Source organism: Cupressus sempervirens, chromosome 8 (assembly GCF_028749045.1).
Source record: "Cupressus sempervirens isolate cs-2001-9-10 chromosome 8, ASM2874904v1, whole genome shotgun sequence".
Taxonomy (NCBI): domain Eukaryota; kingdom Viridiplantae; phylum Streptophyta; class Pinopsida; order Cupressales; family Cupressaceae; genus Cupressus; species Cupressus sempervirens.
The window spans coordinates 372,519,176-372,546,769 of NC_143125.1; the positions used below are offsets into that span (position 1 = coordinate 372,519,176).

At 36.1% G+C, this 27,594-nt stretch overlaps 1 protein-coding gene across 2 annotated transcripts in view; it reads left to right on the forward strand.

Moving 5' to 3' along the window:
• LOC149542860 (sister chromatid cohesion protein PDS5 homolog A-like) overlaps positions 1-27,594 on the forward strand; it is a 241,998-nt gene that overhangs the window by 158,909 nt on the left and 55,495 nt on the right. For both annotated transcript variants that reach the window (XM_089797769.1, XM_089797771.1), the window contains exon 18: positions 14,672-14,789. In XM_089797769.1, coding sequence (XP_089653895.1) covers positions 14,672-14,789 — 118 coding nt within the window. The remainder of the gene's footprint in view (positions 1-14,671; positions 14,790-27,594) is intronic.

The window sequence follows — 27,594 nt, forward strand, 5'->3', positions numbered from 1 at the left end:
ATAGAAATATCATCGTAAGCTGATTGGAGAACATCATTATACATGTTCTCAACATGCCCATCATCAGAAGCTGATTGAAGAACATCATCATACATATTCTCAACATTCCCACCATCCAAAACCTATGTTGCATGGGCATGTGTACCCACACCCCCGAGACACAGACTGGGTGGTGGTACACATACCCAAGTACCAGGTATGCAATGAAGCACATCATATCTAAGAGCCTTGATTAAGATTTCTTATTTTTGTTTGCATATCAGCTTGCTGTTTATCAAGCTTAATTCAATACATTATTAGTTTGAAACTTTGATACAATACTTATTAGTTGTAAACTTTATCACTGTTCAAATCTGAAGTTTATCATTTGCAATGTGTCATTTTTATATAATTTATGATCTTATTGTTCATGTCTAATGTCTGCCTTGTCTGTTATGCATTTAAACAGTTAGCATATATTATTAACACAAAGATATAGCAAATCTGAAACTGAAAACAATACATTGCATCTGCAATCTTCATCACTGTTTTGTTTTGAAAACCCATTGTCATGACTCATATTTTCAGATTTTTTCAGTGTTACACGGGGACTTGCACCCCCTCCCAAACCTCAAAGTACCCATCCCCGAGACGTCCCTGCACCGGGTACTCACATACCCATGTACTCCCATCTCCACCATTCTGCAACCATGCTGCCTCTAGTATGGGTACTTGGTTTTCTATTTGACTTATGTTTTTTGAATGTTATTATTGGGTATGTAATATGTTACTATGTTGAATGTTAAATGGTTCTAGTTCATGTTGCAGTTTGGCTATTTTCAAGTATTTTAATTTGGTATGTTCTACTGAAACATCATTTCATAACAAGCATTTCAAGTTCTATATGTGTACTATGCAACACTCCTCCCTGCCCCGTACTCCCCTTGCAACCGTCCCCTGCCGTCCTGAAAATGAGGCCCATTTTTCCACCGTCTTGGAAACTCGTTTCGACGTCCCGCCATCTGGACGTACCCCAGTACTAGGGTAACATTGGATTTTCTATAAATGTTAAATTACATTAAAAAATTGACATACCCAAGTACTCCTGTCCTCTATTTTGAACATACTTGTACTCTAAGGACCCAAGAACCCTTGTGCCCATGCAACCTCGTCAAAAACTGATTTGAAATCATCAACATTTTTGTTTTGTTGATCCCTTCTTGTGAAAATTAATTTAACTGTGCTTTTCATCAATAAGGACATTAGTGAACTCATTACAATATACATCATGAAAATGATTAGTTTTAGCAATGTCACTAGATAAATTTGAATTGATCAAGTAGTGCTTTCATAACACTTCCATTGTACACTTCCTCTTGCTTAGTTTCTGCACACATAACCAAAGAATCATCTAGAAGGTCTTCATGGTTTGTAATATTCTCTCCCTCAAATTTTTTTTTGATGGAGGGTTCAGACCTGCGAGGCAACCCAGCGAGGTACAGAGCCTACGAGCTACCAATCAATGAAGGCCACCACGAAGACGATTCAGAAACTTGCACGGGCCCACTCGCGCCTGAAACCTCTTCAGCTTAGAGCCAAGGATTGAGGGGTATCTATGCCGTCAAAATCACCCGTGGCATGATCCCGACCTCATCCCTTATAATGTCGGAGCCTTGCACTTAGCAAGACTTGATCGTTGGTGGGCTCTTTGTGAGCCATTCAACTTCACCTGTAGACAAAGGGCCCATTGACTCTCCCTGAATTTTCACTCCAACAAGTTCCTTAATAACCTAGAAGTTATCAACTTTCTCTCGCATTGTTTGAGCACCTTGTTTACCAACTCATAAGTAGATTTAGAAACATCTTGTTCTTGCCTTGAAATAGCTAACAACATATGTATGAGTGGCTGAATAGAAACATCACTCTCATTCGTTGACATAACCATTGTATAGTAAGAAATGGTGATCAAGGGGGATCATTTCAATCTCCTATTGAACATTAGGAATATGAAACCTCCTCAAGCCAAATGATTGACAATACCTTGATGGAAAAGATATCAATACAATATCTATGCTCTCAGGGGTTTAGTTCCTTTTGCTGCTGAAGGACGAGAGATAAAAATACTAAAATGACTAATTATGAACTTGATAAAACTATAAATGATATAAAGATGGAGATAATTTGTGTGCACTTGGAAACAAAATAGGAAGTATGTTAATATTGTCTTTGACTTGCATGCCTTGTTGCTATGGAGTGGTAGAAGTGGAGGATTTGATCTACATCAAAAATAATTTAGTGCAAGGTGGCTAGAGAAGGATTGGTTTCTTGGAAAAATTGGAGATCACATTTGTGAACCTAGTTTTGGAGTAGTAGAAGATTGAATCTGACCTACATTTGTTGGTTGCACAAAGAGGATTGGTTGGTTGACAAAGTTGGTAGTTTCTTGGTTATCAAACAGGCCTAGTTGCTTGAGTCAGATGGTGTTGGTAGATTGCCAGATCAGATTAGGGCAATCAACACTTGTGATCATACCACTAAACCTGAAGAAATAGAAGATTGACATTCTTGTAAACATGCTGCCTAGAAGGATGAATCCTAGAAGGTTGGAGCAAATGTTGGAGGATTTCAAAAATGAGATAAGGCATTCGATCCAAAATGCTGTAACTTTGGCTAGGATAAACCCTTAGTCTGAAAATGAATTTGAGGAAGCTGCTAAAGATCTTGAGATCGCCAAAGTTGAGATCCCAGATGAAGAAGAAAGATTGTTGAGAGCTATGACATAAATGGGTAAGAGTCATAGAATGAATGTTGCATGCTTCTCTTTTTCTTCACATATAGAGGAATTGATAGACTAGATTAATGAACTAGATGAGTACTTTGAGTTTGACGATGTTAGAGATCCACAAAGAGTTAGGTTAGCACATAATAAGTTAAAAGATTATGCTGCCTTATGGTTGAATGAATTGCAGAAAGATAAGGAAGATAATGGAAAACCTAAGATCACTAGATGGAGAGTTATGGTTTCTAGACTTAAGGCCGAGTTCATAATTGAGGATTATGAACTTGAATTGTTTAAGAGATTGCAAAACTTGAAGCAAAAAGATTTTATAGACACAGAGTATTCAGATGAATTCTACAAGATGACAATTAGATCAGGACACTGAGTCATCTAAGGAAAAGATGGTTACATATGTCAATGGTTTGAGATGTACCATTCAAGATGAGTTGAGTATGTTGAGGACTAGTATAATTGAAGATGCTTATCAATATGCTTTGAAGGCAAAAGATAAGTTGAAGATATGACAAGCTACCCCTAGGGTTAGGGATAAACTAGTGGTTGATAAGGGACAATATAAACTTGTGATTGAAGAGGAACCTGATCAATAGATTCATGGAAAGGGAACCAACAAAGAATTCAAAGATAGTTGTTTCCAATGTGGGAATGTTGGACATACAGCTTTCCAATTGTCAATTGGTTCAACTAGAGGAAAATAGAACCTCGTGGCACATGAGGAACACGTGGAGAAAGATGAACTTTTTGGGAAGGGAAGACACACCTGAAATGGGATAATCTTTGATGTTTAGGAGAGTTAAGTAAGAAGGAACGAAAGCCTATACTAAGAAGGCAGTTAGTCCAGACTGATTCTAAATTAGGAGGTATATGTTGTAAGGTGATAATAGATGGACGAAGTACTGATAACCTTGTATCAAAAGAAATGGCATAAAGTTAGGATTGAGGAGACCCAAAAGTCCTTGTCGTAATGGAGTAAGTTGGTTCTGTTGATTCTCAAAACCGCAGATTGGAAATCCAAGAGCCTACCACTTCTCCAGTAGGATCTCTCAATCAAATTTTGGCCAACGAATGGAAATCGCTTAGATTCCCTTGCACTTCGGGCTCCACGACACCTAGGTGGGTAGACCTTCACCTTGAACGCTGACTACTCAATTCAAGGTTTTTTTTTAATAGTGAATTTAAACTTGGAGTTCTTTGACTGGCAAAGTCCTTGAACTCGGTGAAACTGAAATTGGATGCTGAATATTTGATAATTGAATGTTTTGTATAAATTTTGTAAATAATGGAATTGATGCTTGCAGAAGGAATATATATAGATTTTCTAACTTCAATAATAAAAGACCAGTGCCTTTGCTCATCCGGGCGATAGAGTCAACTTCGGTGAACTTTTACGTACGACTTCATAATGTTTAATGCACTTATATTGCCAACAATTTTAATAATCCAGATGCGACAGGCCAATTATAATGCAATCTTAAATTAGTCCAGATTGAATTTTAACTCTGCAGGGAGACAAACTGGACACAGATGCGAAAACGATTAAATATTTCACAACACCTATGATGATCAAATCTAAAATGCTAATTGATCATGTCCACTTATCTGATATCAAAATCATATGCAAAATTCTAAAATATAATTATGAAGGACGATTCGCCTGTAGTTTAAATCTCCACTCCTTTTAAAAAAAAAAAAACAAAACACATTTTATTTTATTTAAAAAATAAAATAATGGACTTTATATTATAAAATCATAATAGATCCCTTATTCCTCCATACAATAATAAAATGTAAAATACTCCTTCTGAGAGAATATAAAATGTTTCAATGATGAATATCCCTCCTCTCCAACTTCTAGTCTTATTTATATCCTCTATATGTTTTTGGATGTAACTTTTCAAATGAAAAGCCATACTACACCACTTTAATTAATCACACCTCATCAGTAAATAACTTTCAATTGCAAATTAATTGTTTTCTTAATAACTTTATTTAACTTCTTTTCTAAGGTTATTCTCATCGATATGTTCAACCTATAATTTTCCCTTTTCATGAATTTATGAGAGTCCTCGACGGCGTGAATGGAGTCTTTGAACGCAATAGCGCTTGATGCCTGAAACTGCATGACGACTTTTCATAGCTGTCCATTCTATCATTGTGTCCTTGTGTTTCCATCATCCCTTTTGCTTGTGCAGGATGTTGGGTGAGAGCTGCGAATAAATCCATTGTATGGAGGTGTGCGATTTCTCCTTTGATATGCCGCCCCTCAGATCTTCATTGTGCAGACTTAGTGAACAGAGCTTCGCAATGATCAAAAGATGGAGATGCTCCTTGATTCTTCCCATCAATTATTCTTGGACCTATCTGGGCTGATTGTTTTGCGGTGATTAAAAAAACTGCAGTATCCTTCACAACTCCTGCCATGTTCCACAAACTTCTGATTCCATTCACAATATTTTTCTTTCACAAGAGCAGCTACAGGTACAATACAGACAAATCGAAATGTATTCTCTCATGTTGAAACACTTCAAGCAGATGGCTGACAGTTCATTCCTCTTAATCGCTCACAGTATCCAACTTCTCCAAGAATGATATTCTTGTGTAGTGCATGCCTTTATTGTATAGGGTGGTATAATATGATTGTCTTCCATCGCTGCACATGATTACACAACTCCAAGATTTCTAAACATCGTTCCTTTTAACCACTGGAAGACTTATCTTATAAAGAATGCCTAAAAACAAACATTCTGGATTTCCTTGCTACCACTATTTGTCTGGCTAGATATGAGATTATAGGAAGAGGTCACAGCATTTTGGGTAAGCTTTTAGAGGCATTTGGAAGATTTTTGCTAATTGGAGGTGATTGGATATTGTAGGGTTGAAAGACCGTACTTGGCTGGGTGTGGAATAACAGTGGCATGAACTATTCATCTGTTGGAATGAGGCTTTTTTGGACTAGGATTTCATTAGTGCAGACCATAAGCTCAATTGTTGTACATGCCAATTTGGCTCTTGATGTGTGAGGACAATACAACTATCTTCAGTTTTCCAGATTTCAGTACGTGAATAAAACATGAACTCTAAAACTCCACCAATTCCTCTCCTAAATGATGAAATGACACCAAAAAAGTTCATAGCAGCACAAGAGAGCCTCATTCCAAAAATTAATCTCCCAATTGTAGTTTTGGCAAAATGTTTAACTCCATAAATCTTTTTGAATATCAATTATCCACTAAGATATCAAGTTCTTGATATAAGCATAATCAGGAACAATATCTTCCTTCTCACTAGTATTTATTAATTCTCAAAGCTGAGATCCATAGATCAGATTATATGATCTTTATGACTGTCTCGATCATCCTCAAGATTCAGAGTTATATAGCAGTTTATAAAATTTGGCCTCATGAATATGTTAGGTTACTTTAGTGGATATAGATCAAACTAGAAAGATATGTCAAGTCATTCAATTGCAAATGTCTTTGATTCTTTCGTCCACTTAGCTCAAATGGATGCCCAAAAAATTGAAAATTTGGGCTCCATCAGTGGCTCTTGTTGGGGACATATGCTCCTTGTGAGCATAATGAGTATCCCAGCTATCTCTGGGTGAAGCAGACCGAGCATCCATGCTTCGTATGATGCAAGGTAAAATTGGGTGGCCCTAGGCCTTCCCAAAAAATGTACTCAAATCCTTCCCTCTATCAACCACAAAGTTCTGATCATGTAACACTTTTAACCTGTTGATCATGATGCCATCAGGTTCCAAGATGATGATATGGTGAAAGTGAAAGAACAATGTTTCTATTAATTTTAACATTGAACCATACCGAGATGAGGTTTTGTGTGATGTGTTTAACAAGAGTGCTTGCCATGCTTTTTTGGGTAGAGCTTAACAATATTATGTTGGTGCTTTTAGTGATTGCCAAAGGATTGTTGTTTCTATTGTGAAAGATCACGTAAGATTTACTTTGCTTTTTCTGAAGGAGGAAGAAATGGAAGCTAAGAACCTAAGTATGACGAGGACTTACAATTTGGGAGATTATATTGCTTTAGATCAGAAGGTGATGGATTTTGCAACAAGTGGCTGAAAATGTTACTGAGGTGGTACAATTATTGAGGAATATGATGAGTGAATATGAACCGTTGAATTTGAAGATTATTAACCGGATGTTGCTACAAGAGGTTACATGTGAAATGATGCTGGTTGAGTAGTAGAATCTTGTGAATGGATTAAAGAATAAAAATGTGTTGAATGATATCAAAGGTGGAGTCGAACAACAAAAGTCAAAGAAGGCATTTGTTGGTGATTTCAAAAGTGACAGAGGCTGAAGCACCAGCTGTGGTGAGATTGATCAGAACTGAGGTTGTGGCTGCAGTAATAGAGAAGTACCTATTGATGAAGTGCATTCTTTTGGATTTGTGGGTTTGTAGAGTCATCATAGTCATTGCCTTGCTAATGAAGAGGATATGTGGGTCAAGAATGAGCATGAGATTTATGTTCCAAATCTTGTTAGATGTTCATAAGTTCTTCTTGTGGAACATCTGTTCACTTGGGGTGTCTAATGCAAAAGCATCGTTGGGTCGTTGGCAATCTTGCATCATCCAAAGGATTTCTTTTCGGTTTATATATGTGAAAAATGATAGCTTTGATAAGATTATTATGGATGATAATTATCAATATAATGATATAATTATATGCATGTATATATATCAATAAATATTGTGTACACTGATATCTATATATATATATATACACACACACACACACACACACACACACACATACATATTTAAGTGTCTAAACTAATATCATTATATTGATCTTATTGTGAATCAAATTATCATCCGTAAATAGATCGAATTATCATTTCTTTTGTTCCAAGTATAATCTGGATGTTTTCAGTCTGCATCATGATTGATATTGATTAGACATTATCATTGCAATATATCAATGTCAAACTGATACAGATAAATATAGCATTGACCAGTAATCAGATTTGAATCTGATAAGTGTTGTGATAATGCCAATAACTATCAGGTTTAATAGAAATGATTATCTGTTTTGAAATGGTGCATATTTACCACCGATGATGGAAGAGTTTGTTTATTAGTGGAGAGACATGTCTATCTACCAGTACATCTCTTCATATATATATATATATATATATATATATAAAATCCAATGTGGATCAAATGTGGATAAGTACCAAAATCTATTAGTGCAAGTCAAAGTATATGATTCATATATTCAGAAAATTAGTCATCAGTGTAAAATAACTGAAATGTTATAAGATCAAGAGTATTTGTATTGTGAACACATTGTTGCATTCCCATTCTGATTGTAATCTGCAAATAAATATTACCTAATAAATATATTGTACAAGAATCATAATTAGAAGTAATACATATTCAAATCTGCCATAAGTCTAATCAACATTAACAATCTATTTACTGTTCATGTCAATATTTTAACTGTTGTTTTAGATTGCTATTGATCTAGTTGGCTTATCTTTTTATGTGATTCTTATGGCATGGTTTAAGCAGCATGGACATCCTATGTCTAGCTTCACATCTTGTTTTGATGTTTCCAGATAAAGTCATCTTAAGTTTGGTAAAGTCCTATATTGGCTTTCATGTTCTAACGGAAAGGGTGTTGAGTTGCAGCTTGCGATGAAGATTCATGACATAAGATTACTAATGACACATTGTTCTATGATTGGTCAACCCTCTTGAATGTTTGCCTGAGATTATATATCTATTTTGGGTTATGCTTATGGATTTGGTCTTGACCTTTTTGTTTGGGTTATGTTTCCTTTGTCTTGGAATTTAATGATCAGATAAGCAAACTTGTGGCTGGCGATCCTGTATATAAGTAGGGTAGTGGTTCTTGTTTAGATAAAGAATGACAGAGAAGAATTGGTGGAAGCAACTTTGATAGCTAGGGTTTGTTGAAGTATCATAATTTGGAGGGATGAACAAATGCGAATAGGTTGATGAGGGAAACATACGTCTTGTAGCAATTGTAAAGTGATAATGGTGGTGTAACATCTGCATTTGCAAGCCAACTTGATGATATTATAGTGATATTTCTTCCTTTGATGTTCATTTCTTGTTAATTTGTTTGGGCATTTCCGTTGTGGCATATGTAGCTGCAAGCTTAGACATCTCCTTGGGAGGTTTTCTTGCCTTAACTACGTTAAAGAATGCCCTAGGCTCGCAAATGGGGTTTCAAGTGAAGTGGGCTTAACCCTGGAAGAAATTTTGTGGTCAAGCATGCTTGAGCTGCAGTAGTAATGGGATGGGTGACCTCGAAAGTCCCAATGTTTCACCTTTGTGAGCATCACCTAGATGCAATGAGCTCTAAGTGTTACATTCATTCTCATGAGAGATGGGTTTTTGTGAAATACTATTGATGAAACATGGGTTAATGAGTTCGACTCAAAATCAACGTAGTTGAATTTTGATAGTAATCTCACAATTTGACTTGTTGAAAATATCTCTTGCATAACGATTACATGTGCAACTAACGCTTTTTTCATCAAAAGAACACACAATTAAAAAAAAAGACTTTCAAACAATAAGGATGATCTTCTTAGTCATAGCATTGAAACAAGGCCCTATGTGTGCAAGAAAACACCTTACAGATGGCTTGTATATCCTTTGCCATGAGCAGAAAGTGTGCCAATCAAATGCAATTCGTGCAAAACCTCGAGCACAATTCATGATTTTTGAGAAAACCTTCGAATGTGGTGTAGACAAATAGAAGCTTTGAAGGCAAACAAGTAGATGTGTAGAAATTGCAAAAAAAATGCACAAGTTCTGACATAATAAATTGCATGTTTTTGCTAGACTAATATCTTGAATTTTAAGATTAAAAAAAAATGATGCGATTTTGGAAAATTCGTGATCTCGATCTAATTTTTAGCAAAACAATGGTGGGAATACCTTTTGAAAATAACCAAAATTGATGTTGAGAGAGTTGTAATTTTAAATAGAAAAAACTTGTAATGCCCCATTTTTAGTAGGTTCTTGCAGTTGGCTTTGTCAGTTCACCATCGCGACCCTCATGAGTTGACAGTGGGATTTGAGGGTCCGAGTTGTGGGGTCATTAGGCTTTCCAGCAGCCTATGGTGAATTTTGGCTCAGTTTGGGGAGACTTTCTATTTAGAGTAAGTTAACAATTGGTTCCAGTGAGCTTAGTTGAGTTAGAGGAGTTGAGTGATGCTCTCAGTTTTTATTTTTGGCTTTTTGTTTGGGTTCCAAGAATCTTGGAGGGAGCGTCTATTTATAGTAAGCCACCTTGTCAAGTTCATTCATCATCTTTCTTCATTAGGATCACTCTGGTATTGTCAGATTTTGATATTGATGCCTCTTCAGTCATTTTCAAAAGATGAGTGAATTATTATTATTCATCTAAATATGTTGAGGTTTCTATTTTGCTGGTATTATATGTTGGCCACCTTAGTGTCATAGGTCATTGGAACCGGGTTTAAAAGTTTTAAATCTTGGGCACAACAAACATTGATCTTGTGTATCAAAATATCATGATATGGTTGAAAAGGTCGTTTTGGGGAGGCAAAAGAAAATTAATAAATTATATTATGTGCCTAAGTTTAAAGCAAAAAAGCTTTTAAGTGAAAGGTGTGTAAGGGAAGCTAAGTTGCACAATGGAGATAATGAATATGGTTCCCATAATGAGAATTGATCATCCGATTAATTATTTGCATTTGTTCCTTGTGAAGAAGTTTTTGAATTGTTTTCCTTTCCCCTTGTTGAGGTATAAGGGTTTGACGATTTCAGCTGGAAACTAATTTTCCTTGATTTATCTGTGCAATTGCAGCTGAGGTATTGCAATTGTTACTTCTCTACAGTGGCATACTGTTTATGAGAAGTTGGAGTTCATTATAAGAGTTAAGAATTCTGGAATTGTCTGAAGGCTGCAAATTGTTGGCGCTATAAGTGGTAAAATATTTATCTTCTGTTGGTGTTTGTTACTGAGGAATTGAGAGGGTTGCATTCATTCATATATAGGTTGTGAATGCAAAATAGAGACCTGGGTTTTATTGTACGAGGTCTGCTATTCACTTCTGAGGGTTGTAATGTGCATTGGGAGCTCATTTGCAGGAAGAGAAAGGTCTGCAATAATATTCTCTGACCTGCGATTGTGATCTGTGGCCTGCGGATTGTCTCTGGTAGCCAATATAAATTTCATGGAGACCTGTGATCTTTTTCCTTGATGTCCTATTAGTGCCTTTGGTGACTTGGCTGCACATTGTGCTTGGGGCAGAATTCTGGCATTAACTTCATCGCATACAAAGTCACTAGGTGCCACTTGTATCTAGTTGAATTCAACTCTAATTTATTATTTCAACAACTTAATTCAGTTATGATTATTATTATTTTGGCATGGCAAATATGTCATATATTTCATAAGTTTTAAAACACATATATGTTGAGAAAACCAAATTCGCAAAAAGGAACAAGAAATAACATGTGAACTATCAAAGGATGATTGCCAAGTGTTTGACAAAATGGAAAACTTCTGAAGTTGTTAAGAAATTGGAGTTGTTGAAGTTATAACCTAGACAAGGTTATTACAAAACTCCTACATGATATTTTGTTTAACAGGAGTATAAATCTAAATATTTCCTCAAAATTTCTAGATAATTAAACCACAAATTCTATTGAATAATTCTCCAAAAAATAGTTCTGCTTAAGTATTGTGACATGATAATCGATGTTAAACAAAGGAGAGGAATACTCCTTATATAAGAGATTATAGAAAGTATTTTCATAATGGAAATGATTGAGAACTAAAGATATAAGAGGAAGTTACTAGAAGCTAACTAAATGACTTACATGACCATTATAAGCTAATAATAACAATATTGCTTTTATAATGTGGCACTTATTAATTTTTGTCTATAAAATGTCATCGGGTCATTGAAGATGGCAAACCAGTGTCGAAACTTTGTTTCATAGAGGGAATGTCTTGGAAAATGTTAGCTAGACTGGTGAGACATCTTTAGATTGACCACCGATTTCCATACAGAATCGGGATTCAAGGGGGATGTTTTGTCCCCATGATGTAGATCTCTTCCTGATATAGGTAGCTAGGTTGTGGTGTGGCCTTAGACTACTACAAATACCCCAAAATGGAGTTAAGAGAGGGCTCTACACCTTTGTATAAACTTTACTCACAAAAATGAACTAGGTGCTCGAAAGAGCATAACTAGGTCTCTAAGCACAAAACCACTAAATACTAGGGATATGCTTGAAATGGGAACCTATGTGTTGAAAGGGGAATGGAAAGGTTCTTGAACTTTCAACAAACTCAACTTAATGGGGTTAGAACAGCCTAACTTATGCCCAGTAGCCTCGAATAGCAAAATTGGCTTTTAGGCCTAGGAGTCCCAATTAGCCCCACCCAAGAGGAAATGAGAACTTGTTTTGAAATTACTCCAAAAGAACAAGAAAACAAAGTTGAGATCCAGAAACCCCTTTGGAAGATGCTTCTAATTCCAAGGCTTCAGACTCCCACCTGATCAGATGACCACCAAACCAAAAATGCAGTAATTAGCCCTAGTAGGCCTAATTGATTGGATTTGTGAAGGAAGTACAAATTGGACTACTGGTTTGACTTAGCGACCAATTGAGAAACTAAGAGGGATCTATCAAAGATCACACTCCACTATCAGAAAGGTTTTATCCACCCCTTAAGTGCTTATGGCACTTCAATACATTCTGTCCTGAACCAAACACATAGAGATGTTTGGTCTAGGGCTGGCTTGCAAAATTAGATAACTTGCTCTCCATCTCCCACGCTTTTATGGTCTTATAGTACACCCTCCTAACTTGCATTTTCCTGAGTGGCAAGAGATTTCCATGATGGAAATGCAAGTTAGGGCATTTTTGCCAAAACTTGTCAATGAAATAAGGGTTTTCGTGCACCCGAGGAAGAATGTTAAATATCTTTTGATGCTGATCACTTCAATCCTTCAAACCACTTGCATTCTTCTCCTAAGACATTCAAGATTCGGGTTCAAACAATTATTTGTTTCTGCCAATCCGTACCAGTCTATACACTCACGTTTTATAGCAAATTATAAGGAAAAAAGAGAGATTTTATTGATTTCAAATTGCAAAAGTACATGTTCTCTATCTTCCATTTGCTTGAAAGGGCTATTTGAAGACCTTTCCTAACTAATCCAATCGATTTTCAAAAGGTTGTGATCATTGGGGAGTGATTAAGTGAAAGTTGTTAAATGTAATGAGAAAGTGTCAAGCCTTAACCGAGCAGTCAGTGATAATCGAGCCCACTTAGGCATCAAAGACAACTTCCTGTATGTGCCAAGTGTTCAGTGATAACTTAGTTTGGAGATAGTATTGACTGATTTGGGTTGGTTAACGAAGGAATGCCAACATAAACTTTATACTAACCGAGTACACATGTTTAGAAGCCTAAGAACACACCTACCCTATCCTAGGACTAAGATGTGCTTAATGAGCATAGTCAAAAACCCATGGTTTATAAAATACCAATGGTGACTAGGCCTTACAAGTAGGCTTATTTTTAATGAAGAACTACTTCTAAAACTTATCAAAGACTCATTTAGAAGACTCTTAGACATGAATGCCCTTGAGTGAAACTCATGAAGAGCTTGTTGTAGTGGATGCTCTGGAGAGTGGAGGAATAGGTGCTCCTGCAGCACCCCACCTGCCCATCCTTAAGTTATCCTTGGATGATGTGTCCTTGGGGAATATAACTAAAGACAATTTAGTAATCTAGGAGAATGGTACCATCAAAAGTTTGTTCAAATGTGACACTATATGTGATACATGTTGCTTCTGTAATTACTGATAAATAAGTCATCCTAGATTTCTATGGATAGGACTTCGCTTTTGCTTGCTGTGATTTTGCATTTCTGGGAAAGTGTTTTTGCCAATAGATTTGGATTGAATTGCTCACTATTTTTTAATATTGAGAGTGGTGTCATGATTATGTCCTTATAGATGTTTTATCTTCTCATGCCTATCATCCCGGTGCATTTATTTTATCGTGATTTGTAGTAGAGCAATGCTTATGGAAGCCAATTATTCCAACTCCTCCTTCAACATCACACATCTTCTCCTAGATCAATGTGTTGATGTTTCAGTTTGTATGTTGATGATTGCTTCTGATATTGCACTGCTTTGCTATCATAATGAAGTAGGGAAGCAATGAGTAGCATTGTTCTTCTGGAAGAATTCAAATACGTACATAGAAATGCTGGCTAGTAAAAAAGAAACAGACCAACCACCAAGAACCAAACTTTTTATAAACAATAATAAAAATGCTTACTATTATTATTAAGATTATGTTTGCAATTGTTTGGTATGTTATGCTTACAAAAAACATAAGTGCAACTGGAATAGCTAATTGGATATCTTTTTAATGGAGAAGAATTGAAGTAATATTTTATGTTTTTTTTCAGATCTCTTGGTAGATTCTATGATTGATTCTTGTAGGCACACATTTCAACATTGTTTGATTAATTTCTATTGAATTTTTTAGTGCATGCTTAGTAATTTGACATGAATTCCTTGGATTGATGTTTGGTATTACACAGCCAATATATATAGGCTAATTTTCCCTTGTTTCTTTGTGTTTTATTAAGCTCATTCTTTAGTGTCAATTTTAACCTTATGATTGGATGCCAGTATGTAAAATTGTAAATCACTGACGACATCAATTATTGGAATATGGTATGGGTGTAATGAGGTAGAACACTATATGGATATACAGTTATTGATGGAAAGGTTCTGATCATACAGATTTACAAAGCTTTTATAGTGTAGCATTGTAGGCTATTACTGTTTCTTGTAAGTTTTTAAAAATAATTAAAACACTGATCAATGCAGTGAAAGTGATAAAGGCTACCTGAGGCTAACCGCTGCAAAATCTGTTTTGCGACTTTCTAGGAGATGGGATTTCCATATTTTGCCCCAGATATTTCATTTGACTGTATTGAGAGCTCAGGTTTGTTACTTGAGATATTAGTTTTTGCAGAAGAGTATTTTTAATGTAGTTGATTTTGATTTCTGGTTAATATCTCCTTCAATGATTTTGCTTGTTTGGCTTCCCATGTGATCTATGCTACATTTTGAAATTATTAGATAAATTTGAGATATAAGTTAGAACTTTCTTCCAAAGCCTTGCTTACTATTTATCCTAGGTTTGATTAGTACTAAAGGTTGCAAGTTGGACGTGTTTCTGGTTATGCAAGTATTACAGCTTGCAAGAACATTACAATAGAAAGTTCTTTAGTTATCAATATCCTGGTTATATTTTAAGCTATCAATATAGTAGTTACATATGTGTATAGACCTTTTCTATCACCTGTCTGACTTGCTATCATGATATCTTTAATCAAAATAAGTCAACATATATCCACAACATAACTGCAGAGAAGTCCAAATTGAGGGTAGCCGGTTATCATGATAGCATTTTCAAAGCTGTAATGGAATTTTTGTTCATGTCATCATCATATTTTCAAAATAATGGCTTTTTAAGTTTCTAAAAGGCTTTATTACGAGTATAGTGTATAATTTACTTTGAATAAGCATGATCATGAAAAGTGTGTAGTGTATAGTGAATTCCTTTACAGAATTATATTCTGTATAATCCGTTTTGTGAACTCCAATTCATTCAGGTGACATTGGATGAAAGAAATTCTATTGATATCCAATGTTGGTAATTCGAAATGGACTCATATTGGATCCAAACTTCATTGTCTCTTGATCTTGTGTATGCTGTATTCTGATTTCAAATTGGGTATAATGTTAATATGGCGGAGAAATCAAGGTGGCTTTGTAACTGTTGATTATTTTCTTGATTATTGTTGGGAGATTTGTAGCCGAAGTTAAGCAAATTTTTCTTATTTCAGGCTTTCCAAGGAAGACCAACACATAAGTCGCACAACACCTGTGTAATAACGCCAATTGGTTATAACTTCGACAAACACCAAATTCTTTTATAATTTAGTTGTTTGACATTTCTTCAAACACTTTGCAATCAAGTTCTGATACCATTGTAATAACCCCCCAACTAGTTATAACTTCGACAAACACCAAATTCTTTTATAATTCAGTTATTTGACATTTCGTCAAACACATTGCAATCAAGCTCTGATACTACTGTAATAACCCTCAACAAGACAAATAACGACAAGAAAAGCACAATATAAATGCTGAAGCTTTTTTTAAATTCTATAGATAACTAGATAGCTTCATGTATTACAATAAAACATCATGAAACTCTTACATTTATTCATTTGAAATAAACTGAGGAAAATATAAGAGTGTCATGAGTTTTTCTTGTAATACATGAAGCTATCTAGTTATCTATTGAATTTAAATAAAGATTCAACATTTTTATTGTGCTTTTCTTGGTGTTAATTGTCCTATTGAGGGTTATTACAGTAGTATCAGAGATTGATTTCAAAGCGTTCGACGAAATGTCAGACAATTGAATTATAAAAAAAATTGGTGTTTGTTGAAGTTATAACCAATTGGGGTTAATACAATGGTATCAAAGCTCTACTGCAAAGTGTTTGATGAAATGTCGGACAATTGAATTATAAAAGAATTTGGTGTTGGTCGAAGTTATAACTAGTTTGGGCTATTACAGTGGTATCAGAGCGGTTTCCTGCCATCCTGTGGGGAAGGACTTTTTAATTATTTTCGATCTGCTGTTGCATTTAGAGTGACCAACACTATTGCTTTTTCCAACTATGGTTAGATATTGGAGACCTAGTAGTTTCGAGAGCTGGCGAAGTAGTGAGAAAGATAGAAGGGAATTAAATTCCTTGAGAGAGAGTATAGAGAAATTTAAGCTTCATCAACAAAGGATGGCAAAGAGCTTGTCAAATCCAGAGACGGTTGAGAGGGAAGAGAGGTATATGGTTTCCGCCTTTAGGAGGTTAGCGGGAAGGAGGCTTGAGTTTTCCTCAACAAGTGTCCATGATGCAGATGTACCTATATTTAATACGACACTTGCTAGTCCTATCTACAATGTTGATGATGGACTAATTTCACAGAGACATGTGGTTGTGTTAGTGGCAGCGGAGGATAGCGACACTGAGCTTACACATGTTGAGGCTCCTAGAGTTGTTGCTGCAGTTGGTGCTGAGATAGTTGATGCAATTGTTACTACTGATACTTCAGGCTTTCTCAAGGAGGGGATTATCATTGGAGATTTGTATGTGAGCTATCATAGTGTTGCTCTAGTGCAGGAGGCAACTGCTTCCTCAGGTGGGATTGAGGCATGTACGAAGTCACCCAATTATGATGTTGGTGATCTGGGTGTTACAATGAAGTCAAGAGATATGGACGCAAATAGTATGGACACGTTTGATGATCCATTTGATGATGCTATGAGCTGTACTAGGTATGATATCCCTTGCCAGGTATTAGTTGATGACTCTGAGGAGGTTTTGGATGGGTCCTAAGATCGGTGTTTATAGGATTTTACTATTGAGGTTGAAGCTGAGGCATGCAAGGAGATTGATACTGCGAGGGCTTCCATTTCTTTGGATGAGGTGTTGGTTGAGGTGTCGAGTAGTTTTATCTCAGATGTAGAGGTGCATGAGGATGATAGCACATATGTGGTTAGTGGTCTTATGATGAGCAGTTTTAATTCAGTTTCCTATCATAGTGCAGTTAGTGAAACAAAGAGCTTTTATGGGAGTCAGTGGTTACAAAGGCATCATGTGACTTGTCAGCTAAAGGTGAGTGATGGTGATATTTCTTCAACTCTTGAGCATTATGATGCTTTTTGTCAGATGCTAGCTACATTTGGCTAGGATGCTCCTGTGTCAGATGAGCATGGTGATAGTAGTCTTTCCCTAGCAGAGGTTCATGTGATCCAAGAGGCTGTCAGGATCTTGAAGCATAGTTACTCTCAGTTAGTTGTTGATAGGGATTACCTTTTGGAGTAGGGTAGCACCCGTGATAAGACATTTTTAGGGAAAGATGAGGAGGTGGTTGAGCTCACCCAGGAGCTTGAGGTGATTGTGGACTCTCTTCAGTGTACTAAGTTGGCTCTTTAGGACTCACAGTCACAGTTGGATGAGGTTACCATGGAGTTAGAGCAGGGATAGTTAACACCAGCCCTGGACCTTGTATAGTTACATATTGTGGTTGGTGGTGAGTTTGCTTCCACGGTTGGGGATGAGGGACGTGATGATGTGGCAGACACATTTGCCAGGATATGGGTGCAGTAGGTACAGATGAGGTAAGAGTATCAGCCAAGTCCAGTTCTCATGTTGATGCTTCCTTTTGTTGGAAGTGAATCTATTTCTTCATCTCATACGACTAATAGCATTGGACAGTTGGCAGTGCCACTTTTTTAGAGGGATCAGTTGTGGGTTGCAAGGGAGCAAGTTGATGCTTCCTCATAATTTCTACTCCATAGAGTCCTTCATGGAGTATCTATTGGAGAGTTTGGATGTGCGAGAGGATTCATACAAAATGTTTGAGAGTACTCCCATTCAAGGCTCTTGTGCAATTCAAAGGTTGGTGGGAAAGATTTTAGAGACTCTGTCTACTATGCTTCTTCACAAGGATTTTGTGGTTGGATTTGCTGAGAGGATTGACTAGGATCCCACCTGACCATTAGTTTGGAGTTAGAGATTGGAGCCGTCTCCAAATTCCCAGTTTGACACTGATGAGCCCTTGACAGAGATTGAGAGTTTTTATCGACATTGCACTATGAGGAGTGCTCATCACTTTTCTTTTGACCGACAGGTAGAGGCTTTGGTTTCACGTTGGTGTGGGTTGGCTCCAGTTTCATACCATCTATAATGGGATGGGTTAGCACCATCTTTTGCAGATGGGATTAACAGTTGCAAGTTAGACCCCTTGCTATATCTACACACCCAGGACAGTTTGGCAGAGGTTGGAGTTGGTGGTAGTGTTTCAGGTACCTGTGGTTGTTACCATCTCCACAGTGTAGTTGGGTGTGATTGTTAATTCGATGGGAACTCAGGTGTGGACAGAGTTGGTATTTCTGTTGGGTTGAGTTTCGAGGAGTTGTTGCCTTTATCAACACCTAGGGTCAGTTTTCAAATGATTATGATTTTGATGTCCGTTATATGGGTGTTGGTGCCAGAGGACTTGTACACAGTAGGGATAGTACGTAGTTCTACCTTTGGGATCCAGGTGGATTGTGATATTCATTTTGCTTTGGGATTGCTTAGGGACAAACAATCTTTGGGATCGAGGACTATAATGTTCCCATTTTTAGCAGGGTCCTGTAGTTGGCTTGGTCAGTTCACCATTGTGACCCTTGTGGGTTGACAGTGGGATTTAAGGGTCTTAACTGTGTGGTTATAGGCTTTCCAGTAGCTTATGGTGTGTTTTGGCTATGTTTGAGGGACTTACTATAAATAGTAAGTCAAGTTGTTGGTTCCGATGATCTCAATTGAGTTAGAGGAGTTGAGTGAAGCTCTCTATTTTTATTTCGGGCTTCTAGTTTGGACTCCAAGAATCTTGGAGGGAGAGTCTATTTATAGTAAGTCACCTCGTCAGGTTCATTCCTCATCTTTCATCACCAAAATCACTTTGGTGTTGTTAGATTTCGAATTTGAGCTTCTTTAGTTGTTTTCGGAAGACGGGTGAATTATTATTATTATTCATCTAAATACGTTGAGGTTGCTATTTTGTTGGTGTTGTTTGCTGGTCAACTTAGTATCATAGCTCGTTGGAACTGGGACAAAAAGTTTTAAATCATGGAAACAAGAAACAATGGCCTTGCATGTCAGAATATTAAGTTATGGTGGAAAAGGTCATTTTTGGAGCCAAAAGGAATTAATAAATTATATTATAACGACACTTTATTATATTTTAATGGTGTGTGGAGGAATCTTCTCAAGTGAACTTCATTTGGGAAACTTCTGCCATTTTGAAGATTATAAATATGAGGCCATTTGATGGGAAAGGCATCCGATCATTTATTTATCTTATTTGCTTTTGTGTCTTGGTGACATTTTTTAATTTCTGATTTTTTGTGCCCTTGTTGAGATAAAAGGGTTTGGATTCATAGCTGAGGTATTGTGAATCAATTCTGGGAATTGTTCCAGCCCTTCCATTACTGTATTTCCTGTGGCATGGAAGAAAATAATTGTACCGAATTTCAGATTCAGGACATTGATTTGTCTTTGTGAGGCTGCTGTGAACTAGGCAGCATTGGGCGTTATTTGGAAGTCTGGCATATACTTCCTGATTTGCGGTTTGGCTTGGGAGTTTTTTGTACATGTTTGAAGGCTCTTGTTTACCTGTAGCAGCTTTTGGCATCATTTCAAATCTATAAGAGTGACTGCATATTTGTTTGAGGGTTGCAGCAGTAATTTGCAAGGGCTGCGACTTTTTTTGGGGTCTGCGATTTGTTTTTGGTAGGCCTGCGTTCCATTGTTGGTGGGCTGCGTTGGAGTTTTTGAAGGCCTGGTCTAGTTGCTAGGAAGCTATGATTGATTGTCAAGCTGTTATTACAAGGAAATTGCATCATTGTGCCAAACACAATTTCCATTGTAAATAATTCTAGTTTATACCATTGTCATTTGTCATGATAGCAATCAGATTTGCATTGAATGAAGATGGTTATTAGTCTATGTGATTGTGTTAGTTTCAGCATTGGCATTCTCTTGAAAATTGTACTTACGAAGTTGTGATACCAATAATGATTTCAGTTTTCAATATATATGTTCTGAATGAAAGGTAATTGACTCAAAATTCACAAGAGATTTGTCATTACAGTTATATTGAGTTAGCCTACCAAGTGTTTGACAAAATGTCAAACCATTGAAATGTGAAAGAAATTGATGCTTGATTTAGCTATAGCCAGACATGGTGATTACACTTGCATATGGTTTTTAAGTTATTTTTCTAATTTCTCTATTTCTCACACACGGCGAAGTGAATAAATGTGTAAATTCACACTATACGTTTTCTATGTATTATAATGAACATTAATCAACCTGTATACTAAATCACATTGACAAATAATATGCAGATGTAGCTGATGTGATCTAACATATTTATAGTAGTCACATACCAATAAATATCATTTTATATATACTATAATACAACACAATTGATAATCATGCACTGCCATCAGGGATACAAATCAGACCTATAACTATTTGTGATCAAGCAATCATGAAAACTATAATATCAATTTCCTGTAAAATCCACTATTCACATTACATTAATAATGATAATTCACATGAAGATCACTATTTAATATTAACTTAAAATACCATCTAATGCCCTTGTTTGCTTAATTAAGAATCTAGTTTTTAACATAATAATGATCTATTTGCATGAAGATCACTATTTATTATTATCTTAAAATTGCATCTAATGTTTTACCCAAATAGGACTTGGTGAAGCTTTTCTATAATTGAATTCTGTTTTTGTTTAATGTTTACTGCCATACCTGGTAATTTACATACTTGAAATAATAATACGAAATGGTCCTGCGTACCAGATTTGGGAGTAAAATATATTTTTATTAGCTCATGAACTCATTATAGAGAAGATGTCCACAGATGGTAGACCAAGGATTACAATTTTGCCAATGATACCATACTCCCTTCCTTGGCAATACACGACATATTTAAAGGACCTAACGCTTGCTAAGAGGGACACAAGTGTCAACTAACCAATATGATAACTATCCAAGAGTGATAAAAAATTTAATATAGACAATTAATACATTGATGAGTAACCATTATTATCACTATAGGAATACACATTTTATTCCGACTACATCATCCCCCCAAATGAAAAAATCATCTTCTAGATCATGATATACATCAAGTAATATCTAGGATGACCAATCATAAGAGTGTAGATAATAACTTGCACTTTGTAAACTCAAAGTTGTAGTGTACTTCAAACATGAAATAGGGATCTGGGGACAACACCCATAGTGGGGTCAAGGGGCAACGCCCCTTGTGGGCATTTGGGTGCCCACATCTTGCAGGGTCCCATGGAGTGCATCAATTTCTTTAATTTTCGAGATGCCAAGAAAAATGTTGAAGTAGCCAAAAATAGAAATTTTATGTGAAAACTATGATGTAGAAGTTGCCGAAGCCAAAGGAACTTATAATTCTATAGTTGCCACACCTACTAGCCCCTCTTGTCAAGGTATTGCCACACTGTCAAGTACTTACAAAATGTGCCGCGCAATGCTTCTATTGGACTTCTTGATGCCAATTTTTCAACCTTTGATTAAACATAGAATTACACTTTATATAGACAATAGGTGGACCATGCGCAAGTGGCAAGCTTAAAGAGTGTGTGCAAAGTGTTGGTTGTATGTTGTCCGTCATTGGACAATGAGAACATACTTCGTACAATAGGAGTGACATGAAAACCCGTATTCTACATGCACGTTGTTGATCTTGTACAGAGTCATGGTTGACTATTATCTATGGCAACAATAGTGACAATTGAGGTCATAGACAAATAATTGTAGTATATGTACTGCATTATCTTTGAAACACAAAGTGTCATTGTATTCAAACTTATGGAAACCTAAAACATTAGTCCACACCACGAATATCCAACTTACACAATAGTATGACAAATGGTTGCCAAAATGCACCTGAACGGAAGAGCGGAAAATTAACGAGGTTTGGCGAAGTTTTCAGGAAACTTATTTTTCAAAACATGATCAAAGTATTTGGTGAAATGCTTTGTAATGAACCCTTTTTGGGGGGTCCATCATTTATCTACGACCTTCCTTTTATTTATATTCTTTTTCCCATATTTTTACCGATGATGCCTTTGACAGATGCTAAATTTCAACGCTCACACCATTAAAACTAAGAAAGAAAGCTGCTCCATTTGCCAAGTCTGATTATAATTTGATCACTGGTCTGAAATCCCAATCTGAAGAGATAGAATAATTTGTATTAATAAACAAATTCCAATATGATCTCCAATCTGTATAAGGAAGTTGATAATTTGCCCAATCTAATACATGATCCATATTATAGCAAGATTATAATGCTTGATACAAGGGAAATATAATCGGATTGCTCAGATTTCATACTTAGTTTGCTAATGATAGTATCAGATCAATACAAGGAATACCTCAGCAAGATAAATTTAATGCCATATATATATGTCCGGCTCTATCCCATAGATACTTGGATGACAGAATGGACGCGACTTTAGACATCTAATGGTTATTTGAATATAATTACATTAAGTATATATTTAATCCTTCTATACAATATACTCTTCATTTAATATTTTAAATGTTCGTATTTAGTATTTGTTGTACTTCGGAAAACACACATTTGATGGTATATATTATAATATATATCATAATTATATAATTCACGTTATAATAAATAAATGGTAATATTGGTGGAACTTATTAACATTTATATCTTTCATTATAAATAATTTAATTTGGATAATAATACTCTATAAGGTATTATTATTATTTATTTAACTTCATCAATATAATAATTATAATTACATAATATTAGACTATTTACTTTTATATTTGTATATTTATATTGTACTATTTTATATTAATGGTTGTACCATATTTAGTAATAGATATAATATTATATTGATTAATTAATCAATTCATTACCTTTAGTTATCAATAGTATTTATATTCAAATGTGATAATAGTTAGATATATTATCATCTTATTGATTTATAATGTAATCATAACATATTATATATTATATTAATAGTAATATTAGTAATATCATAATTCTTAATACTATTATGTAGTATATGTTCTTTATATATTATTTATAATAATATTTAATTCTTAATTATATTATAATATTATCCTTGAATATGTCCATTTCATAATATAACCCATGTAGGTAAATAATATTATTGGTATTTGATATCATTTATAATCAAAGTATTAATTTGTTATTTAATTTATTTAACTCATTAATATTATAATTATAATATAATATTTTATATTACAATTATGCTAAAATCTTATATATTGTTTTATTTTTATATTGTCAAATATATCACTATTATATAATAGATTATGATATCTTAATTATTATCATTGTATAATATGTTATTTGAATATTGATATATCCTTTTAATTTGGGCTCATGACATGCTTGAACACCTAAAGTGGAAGAGAGCAAAAAATCAAAATAATAAACTCAGTACATTATTACATAGCTTCATATGAAAAGTTAAAAACAAAACAACTATGAGTTATCCTCTTTGAAAGTATGTTAATATGATAAGTTCATCATCTAATCCATGGATAAATTGAAGAGCTTTCATGATCTAAAACTTAATATTCTTTGAAGTCTCCAATCCTTACAAACTTTAAGCTTCGAACAAGATGGCAGAACCTAAGGGATTTGTAATGAGGACAATGCTAGTCAAGAAGCTATCCAAGGGATTCTATCCAGTCCTCAAAATCATCCAAGTGGGGAAAGTTGTAAATGCCAACATGGAGCACCTTGATTTAAAGAAAGTAAAGAAGAGGGTGAATAGATGCAGGTACTATTTGCCTTCACAATTGGTAGTAATAGTGAAGATTATACTTTACTTGGCAACCAATTCTCATTCAGCCATCCAATACAACGAGCTCATGGCTGAATGTATGAAAAACGATGATCCGAACACTAGGATGATCTGAGTTCAAGGAAGGGTGCTTGCATTCTTGAATAAAGAGGCATTGAGAGAGACATTTGGAATCCCCCACTACTCTAGAATGCAGACTAGGACCAAAGAAGAGACTAAAACATTATTCAAAGAAAAGCTTGATGCTTGCAAGGATATCATGAATAAGAAGTGGGTCAGTAAACCAAAGAGGCATCATTCTAATCTAGCAAAGAAATTGGTGAGTGAGGTCTTCAAAGATGAATATAGTGAAGTGGTATTCATGTTGAACAAAGTTATAGAATCACCTTAGTGGGCTTTCTTTGTAACATAGATGTTTTATTTGATCTAGGTGATAGCTGTTGAAGATCTGATGATAAATTGGGCAAGGTTAATAGTAACAACATAGATACACAACTGAAAGACTTAAATAAGACAAAGCAATTCTATACGAGTTCCTACATAGTATACCTATCGACAAGGAACACACATTATCCACACCTTAAAAGTACAGATGAGATTGGGAATGGTAAGGATCAGTTTTATGTGTATGATCACTATCTTAAGTTGCAACTAGATGGGAAAACAACTTACATGAGGATTAATGACAACTTTACCATGAACATCACTTGCACACTTTAGGGAGGAAGAGATTGGTGTTATCCAAAGATGCCATTGTATTGATTGAGTAGTATGGAAATCACTATATCCAATTCCCTACTTTCACCTATATCAGGATCCATGAATTTTCCTCAAGACCACAGAAACTCCTTGGATATCCTACAAACTAGTTGGTTCTATTGGAATTGGTTAGGCAACTTTCAAAAATTAATATTATGCAGAGGGAGAGGTAGAAACAAGGGGTGCTTTCCTCCAACACTTTGGGGAAAATTCATGATCCTTGCTCTTAATTGTAAGTAGTAGGGACAAGTGCGAAGCTATAGTTTACCAGCTGAGAACATATCATGCAAGGAACAAGTTTGATCCATTACAAAGGATCTAGACCCACAACCCTAAAATTCAAGCACACAAAAGACATAGAAGATTATTGGATGAATATTATGCATAAAGAGGTTGTGAGGACAAAGATGTGGTTTAATAAGATAAATTTATTAATGTCCAAGAAGTGACCACGAGGCTCTAAAGGATTGAAAACATACAAGGCAACAACCAATAATAGGAGCACAAAATAGTGTTTGCATAAAGAACACACAAGAAGCAAAAGAAGCGAAAACAAAGAAGGAAAGACTAAATACTCAGAGATGAGAAGAAGTCTAGACCTGAAGGATAAGGTCGAGGGCGAGGGTGTGTCCCAAAGCATTTGAGCGAAAGGAGATGCCGCAAGGTGGGAAGGAGGTGAGCGAGGGCATCAAGGGAGTACTGAAAGGGAGGGAGGCAATCCATATAAATCCCAATCGAACCAAGAAGGGCAGAAGCCTGAGCAAACAAACAACGGGCCCTACTAGTGGGATCAACGCCCGCCACCTCCTTGGAAGAGTAGTAAGCCATGTAAGAATATCTGTGATGACCCTTAGTAGAGTTTGTGAAATTTGAAGTTGATGGAGGAACCAAACGAGACCAAAGATAGTCCCAAAGCTTGAAAGGATGAGCCCCAAATCCAGTTAAGATGATATTGTGTATAGTGGACCGATGACATCTGACTATGCATCGAAGGAGGATCTAGATTCTCTCAACCAAAGCTCAATTAAAATTCTGGAAAGAGAACCCCTACACGATAGAGCTGTACAGGACCGTTGGTCGGACCATAGAGTCCAAGAGGAACATTTTGGTCGTAGTATCTTCTAAGTGATGCTTGGAGCATTATCTCTTAAGCATAGCCAGGGAGTTGAGCCCCTTATTAACCGAGGGTTGCATGGCATGTCTCATATTGAAGAGGAGTCCAAAGAACTTACAAGGTAGAAATGGAAGATGTGATCGCAACCTCATTGCCCTAGAGGTGGAAATGGAGATACGAGGTCTTTAGGCAGTTGAAGTCCATTACCTCGGTCTTGCCCAGGTTCACAACTAACTATTGAGAGTCACAAAAGGAGGTCAACCCATCAAGAAGCTGCTAGAGACCATCTCGAAATGAGGCCAAAATAACAACATTATCTTCAAGCAAAAAGTGCAGGGGAAAGAGTTCAACCCTACTTCTCGATGGTGCTCTGGACAGGATACAAAAAATTGAGAGGGGTCCTAAACCTGCTTACAACACACTCATATAATCTCATGCTGGCCATTAGGAGAGTCTCTGAAATCCCATGTTTCTAAGCCTTATAGAGTTGTTAGAGGAATAAAATCAAAGGCTTTGCACAAGTCCCCAAAAATGACAATAGACTTTCGTTGAGTGTTGTGGAGCCTCCTTAATGATAGTTTGGAGAGTCAGAATGTGGTCCATGGTCTGAAAATCTGTACGAAAGCTAGTAGCTCTCTTGCCCAACATTGCCATCGATCAAGCTCTTTGGATAAGATGGTGTTTAACATGGTGGTATAGGGTTTGGTAAATGTATGCCTAATCATGATGGTCCTATAGTTGTTAGGGTTTGAGATCGACCTGGTCTTATGGATTAGATAGATAATATGCTGCAACTAAGGGTTAGGAAAACCTGTGCAAACCCACCTTGTTGAAGAGCTTTGTAAGAAAAGAGCCCAAGATTGTAATACCAAGCTTGAAGACCTCCATTTGGAACCCTTTCTCATCTGCTGTCTTGCTACTATGCATGTATCTAACAAGCTCATTGATGTTGGAGAAAGTGAAGAGATGACAACGGGGTGGGGGGTGAGGTGGAGTGGAGGTTGGTTGGGGATGTTGTAGAGAGTAGAGGTGTAAGAGACAAGGGATCTGTGGTTGAGACTGGTGGAAGGAGGAGGGTGGTGAGGGAACATGGTGTGCTAGAAGAGCTTCAGAGATTGTAGGAAAGGTGCAGAGTGGAGGAGGCCAAACAAATCAAGCAGTAAAAGGACTTGCAATCCTCGTCAAACCATGAATTTAACGGACAAGAACTCCCACTTGAGGGGTGACAGGAAAGAGGGAGGTGCTAGAGGGAATGGAGAGGAGGGAAGGCTCCCACATGACGCTAGCAAGCAAGCCAAACATGGAGGAAACATCCCCAAGATGAGTGAAGTAATCATGGGGGAGGAACTATCTAAGATGAAGGACAAAGAGGTCACGA